At 39.7% G+C, this 5007-nt stretch overlaps 1 protein-coding gene and 2 non-coding genes across 4 annotated transcripts; all 3 read left to right on the top strand.

The window, feature by feature from the left end:
• Positions 1–275: 275 nt before the first annotated feature.
• On the top strand, positions 276–4636 carry rps27.2 (ribosomal protein S27, isoform 2). 2 transcript variants are annotated; one of them, XM_085177912.1, is made up of 5 exons: positions 276–398; positions 1064–1172; positions 1583–1693; positions 3547–3609; positions 3956–4636. In XM_085177912.1, exons 1-4 carry the CDS (start codon positions 393–395, stop codon positions 3573–3575), a joined length of 255 nt encoding a protein of 84 aa, XP_085034038.1. In that variant the 5' UTR covers positions 276–392; the 3' UTR covers positions 3576–3609; positions 3956–4636. The 2 variants fall into 2 exon arrangements, with proteins under 2 accessions (XP_085034038.1, XP_085034037.1); XM_085177911.1 differs by having other exon boundaries at positions 277–398; positions 3547–4636.
• On the top strand, positions 1383–1514 carry LOC146508314 (small nucleolar RNA SNORA13). Its single transcript, XR_014877052.1, has one exon. It is a non-coding gene; the product is annotated as a small nucleolar RNA SNORA13 (small nucleolar RNA).
• LOC146508313 (small nucleolar RNA SNORA13) lies at positions 2155–2286 on the top strand. The gene has a single exon (XR_014877060.1). It is a non-coding gene; the product is annotated as a small nucleolar RNA SNORA13 (small nucleolar RNA).
• Positions 4637–5007: the final 371 nt, after the last annotated feature.

Below are 5007 nucleotides of genomic sequence, written 5' to 3'. Positions count from 1 at the left end.
TGAGCATATTCAGACGGACACACGTAAGGATTTAAGCTCGAGTGTTTCATGTGTAGATGATGAGTTGTCTGACCTACTTTTTTTTTTAACAATTCTAATTGTTGAAAAAAGTATTTAAATTACAGGATAATCGTCTGCTTTGTCAGGAAATTGCTATACAGTTAGAAGATTTAATCAAATGCGACAGAAAAACATAAAAATTGTATTCACGGTGTATTTACACGATTAAGTTATTTTCAAGCATTCATTTGACGTTATTTAACGAATAATTTCACGTAAACACCGACGAGTAATTTTATTTTTTCTTCCTCCAGGTCTTCCTCCCAGTCAGTCAGCAGTTTCCGGTACATGGACAGCGAGTCTTTTTCCGGTGAGAGTCCAAACACGCAGACATGCCTGTAAGTAACAAAAGCGTCTTTGTACCTACTAACTTGCCTCAGTCGATAAAGTGTGCTTTTATAACGCGGTTAAAATATTTTACAGCTTAAAAAGTGCGTTTAAAAAAATCCGTCAGCAGTTTTTTTTCCTTTAATGTAAACGTAAAGATGTGAACGAGCGCAATATGGCGAAACACGTGCTCAACGAGCAACCCACGAGGCTCGCTGACAGCACACAGTATAGCTTTAAGTCTCAGCATTGAGTGTATTTAATGCCTTTATTGGGGAAGAAGCTGGTTAATGTCGCGCATTAATGTTAGTCAGCACTCTGATAACTGGGTGTCGTGCTCGTCTGTTTACCTGTGACATATGTTGGGTGTTTTGGGGGTTAATTAAACTCTTAACGATGTTTCATCTGATTTCTTTTTTTTAACGGCATCGCTGCGATTGCTTCAAGATTATTCCGATAATTTCATTTTAACACTTAACAGTTTCCTTATCCGAGAAGTGTATCGAGGTCTCGACCTTTGCCTCGCTGTAACTGAGGCCTACAACCGCAGCAGTTTAATTACACGTTAAAGCACCTTCCGGTTAATTTTTTTTATTAATAATTTATTTATTTATTTTCAAAGCTCGTGTTTAAAAAAAAAAAAAATATATATATATATGTTGCTTTCCTCCCCCAGCTCGCAAAGGATCTTTTGCACCCAACCCCCGAGCAGGAAAAGAGACGACACAAGAAAAAGCGTCTTGTTCAGAGTCCTAACTCCTATTTTATGGATGTCAAGTGTCCAGGTCAGTTTACTTATGAGTAGTACTTAAGATTTAAATGGAAACATGTCCACTAACAATAAGCACATTTGCTTGAGCTCTGCAGCTAATTACAGTTTTAAATCAAAGTGGTGTATTTCCCATTTGTAAGTCATGGTGCAGGAGAAGTATTTACTTGGGTAATTTAATGTTTTGGAAAACCTTTGAGCCCTTCTTCCACTCCTGTGCTGCATTTGCCTTTATGTGTTGCCCTTTCATTGCTTCGTTAGTGATTGGGGTGTCAAGTAAGGCATACAGTGACGGTTGTGGCCGTTTGTGACATGAGCTTCAAGTGACTCTTCTACTCAAACGGCTGCAACGACACACCAGTCATCAGGAGTACTCCTGACATCATCTTGTTGTTGTTGTTTAACTGGTTTGTGTGCTGTTTGCAGGGTGCTACAAGATCACCACAGTCTTCAGTCATGCTCAGACTGTAGTTCTGTGTGTCGGCTGCTCCACGGTCCTGTGCCAGCCGACAGGAGGGAAAGCTCGCCTGACAGAAGGTACAGGGAAACCAGAAATCTCAACTATATGTGTAGAACTACACAAATGGCGAGAGGCGGGTGGTGCTTAAAGATTTAAATTTGGGATTCTTTTGGAGGATTCTCTAATGGCAAAGATAGAGAGGGGAAACAACTTTTAAAAGCTTGTTTTTAAAAACATTTTCGGGAGTTTTTGTCTAAATCTAATATTTTTTGCATTTGATGCAAATTTAGACGGAAGCTACTTTTAGCTGCCCCCATGTTTGTTTCGGCAGAGTTGTGTTGGGTGGTGTTCTTCCTGATGTAATCTAGATTTGTCTCCCCTCTGGGGTGACGGTTGCTCTGGATTGGCACCACGTAAATAAAACTGAATTATATTTTAATGACCCAATGCAGAAGCTTTTCCCCAAGTCCCCAGATTTTGTGGCCGGAGATGAGTGGTCGAACTTGACTGTACACACGCTCAGTTACTCTTTCACATTTGCCTTTGTGTTGCCCTTTCATTGTTTTCTTCATGAACAGGGTGTCAACTAAGGCATACAGTAACTCTTGTGGTTGTGAGAGGAATTCATCGTCACTGATCCATTCCTACACAATCGGCTGCAAGCACAACGTTTCATTTACACACATTTTATTTTATTTATTTTTTTCAGATTAGCAGGTAGGCCCAGTATAGATTTAAGGTGATAGGTCTCCTTTAAAGAGGACATGAAATGAAATGGGGAAAATCCAGCTGTTACCTTTAATATTTGGGTTTGTAAAGCACTGTATAAATGAGGAGCGTTTGGAGGAGAGCCTGTATGAGTCACCAGACCGACAAGCTGGAGTTCAGCATTTCCAGCTTTTCCTCATCAGGCCAGGTGTACCGAGCTGTGCAGTCAAGCAAAGCAGATGTTCGCATGATGCGATCAGCACTTTTTTTGTGCAATAAAATATTTTCTTTTCCCAACACAGCCAAGCAGTTTATAATATAACAAGTCACTACATGTGCGTCACACCAAAAACATAACTATTTCTTAACAAATGCAACTGGAAATCCCAACATTCATCAGCATGTACGCAGGGAAAAAATCTCCACCTTACAGTTTCCTTCACTTACATTTCCTCACTTCTAAACTGAAGTAATCCAGTCAGTGAGATGACGTGAGGAAAATACAAAAGATCTCCAAAAAGTATGGCATCTCTTCCTCTGAGCCTCGACTACTTTTTTTTTTTCTTCCTTTTGCACACATTGACCTATTTTCCCTGCAGACGTGGTGATGGGATTCCTGGTCGTGCTTTGCTAAGAAAGTTATATTTGTTGTGTGTATGTAGTGGCCTGGATGTGCTTGGGAAGAGGGAGATTATTTTATTGCATAAAATAGCGCTGATCGCATCAGCTGATTGCACCGCTCAGCCCAACACCCGCCCGATGAGGAAAAATCAGTTTCTGTTGGTCCGTTTAACAACCTGTCACCTGTATGTAAATTAGCCTTTATATGTGTAGCGTTTCATGTCCTCAGGGTTCAAGGTTCAATTTTACTGATATTCTCATCGTCACAGCCACCCCACCCTCTGCTGCTGTGGTAACAGGAGCTTCTTAGCAGGAACTCTGAGCAATAAAACCACGAGTGTGGTGGTGATTCAGCCTTTGTGAAGGCAGATGGTAGCATGAGCTTCACTGTTAGGTGAATGTCTTCTTGTTAGGGAGTCAGTTGATACACCTTGCTGCACTGATTGGCTTTTGCAAGATTGGCCGTTTTTATAGGCTGTCGATATTTATGGAGGATTATAAGGTTATAATATAACCAAGACTTCTCTAAGTGTTTTATAATAAAGCTGTCTTGTTGATTTCTATCAGTGTCTGAGCCACATTCTCTCGCCTCTTTCTTTAGGATGCTCATTCAGGAGGAAACAGCACTAACCCGATCAGATGTGGTTCGACATCCTTGAGAAGAGTAAGAACTTGATGGACATCAAGTGACACTGCCATAGAACTGATGCAGGGAATGGGAATGGCTAAATCATGTAATATAAGAGGGAGTCTATCTACTTAATATGCAGAAAAATGCCTGGCCTTGTTGAGAGACCACCAACAGCTTATATGATTCATTGTTCACTTTAAATAAAGTTTCATTTGATAAATAATCTCATTAGGTATCTTTCAATTCATCATTTTATCTGGAAAAACCACAGCTTTTGTCCGCTGACAACCCTTTAAAGATGACACGATGCATGTGGGGTTTCTGTTTGTCTTGCATTTGTTTGCATTACACCCTTCATCAGCTAAGCAATGATTTACAGGACTGTGTGGTCAGAGATGAGGCCCGGCACTAGATGCAAAGTTCCTCTGGAAACATGGGGGCCAGCTCTAGAAAAGGAAGCAAACTGTGGCTACGTCTCAAGAAAGTTGACTTGACTGCAGAGTTTTGTTGTGTAAAAAGGGCACTCTGCATGAATAATAATTAATACATTTCTTGTGTCTTATGTTTTAATGCCACAGTGATGTCAGCACTATAAAGTAGGCGATGATGTCAGTGGCATCAGTGCAGGGTTCCCTCAGTCTGAATGAGGGTCGATTCAGGGAAGGACACTGTTTGCTCTGCTTTAAAAAAAGAAAAAAGGAAGTTAATTAAATTTCAATGAACAGTGTGGTTGTGCATTTATGTGTGCTTGCGAGCTTTCTGTGCAAATGATAATGTGGGATGAATTCTTGTCAGGTTGTGAAAAATCAGTAGTTCTGAAAGGGCTGACACTGCAGGAGCAGGTTGTGGCTGCAGGTTACTCTCACCTGTGGTTTACGCTTGCGCGCACGTAGGCCCTGTGCACAGCCTCTGTGACAGCAGTGATTTGTACACTGAATAAATATGAAAATTAAATCAGGAGACGGAGGGATTTGATAACTTTGTTGTTGCTATGGTTACATTTTTATTGTCTTGCTTGTATTGGACACTAACAAATAAAATTATGGTAAACAGGAAATGAGATTCTGGTGTGGCTTGTGTTTATTGAATGACTAACACAGGATAAGCTTTGTATTCTATATGATCTTTTTTTAATATTAATGTCACTATCACCATTCTAATTTTCTATTTTATTCATACTTTTAATCATATACTACCCTTATACCACCACTTTTTCACTATTCAAATATAAGGGGTTTAGATTTAGTGTGTAGGCTTTTACAAAGGTGCAGTACTTTTTTATTTCACTTTTTTATTTAGCTTTTCTTGTTTAATAAGCTGCTTGATACTAACCTATGAATCATTCAATCATAAAACGATATATAACCTGTGGGATTAACCAGTCATGTGTCTGCACATAACACAGCTTTGCAAAGAACCAATTTTAAATAG

This window comes from Neolamprologus multifasciatus, chromosome 11 (assembly GCF_963576455.1).
Source record: "Neolamprologus multifasciatus chromosome 11, fNeoMul1.2, whole genome shotgun sequence".
Classification (NCBI taxonomy): domain Eukaryota; kingdom Metazoa; phylum Chordata; class Actinopteri; order Cichliformes; family Cichlidae; genus Neolamprologus; species Neolamprologus multifasciatus.
This window is presented reverse-complemented; position numbering and strand designations above follow the sequence as displayed.

Excerpts from the sequence above, each read along its gene's own strand:
- rps27.2 (XM_085177912.1), top strand. Across the intron at positions 1,173-1,582 it reads TATGGATGTCAAGTGTCCAG|GGTGCTACAAGATCACCACA; the intron begins GTCAGTTTACTT and ends TGCTGTTTGCAG. Across the intron at positions 1,694-3,546 it reads GAAAGCTCGCCTGACAGAAG|GATGCTCATTCAGGAGGAAA; the intron begins GTACAGGGAAAC and ends CTCTTTCTTTAG.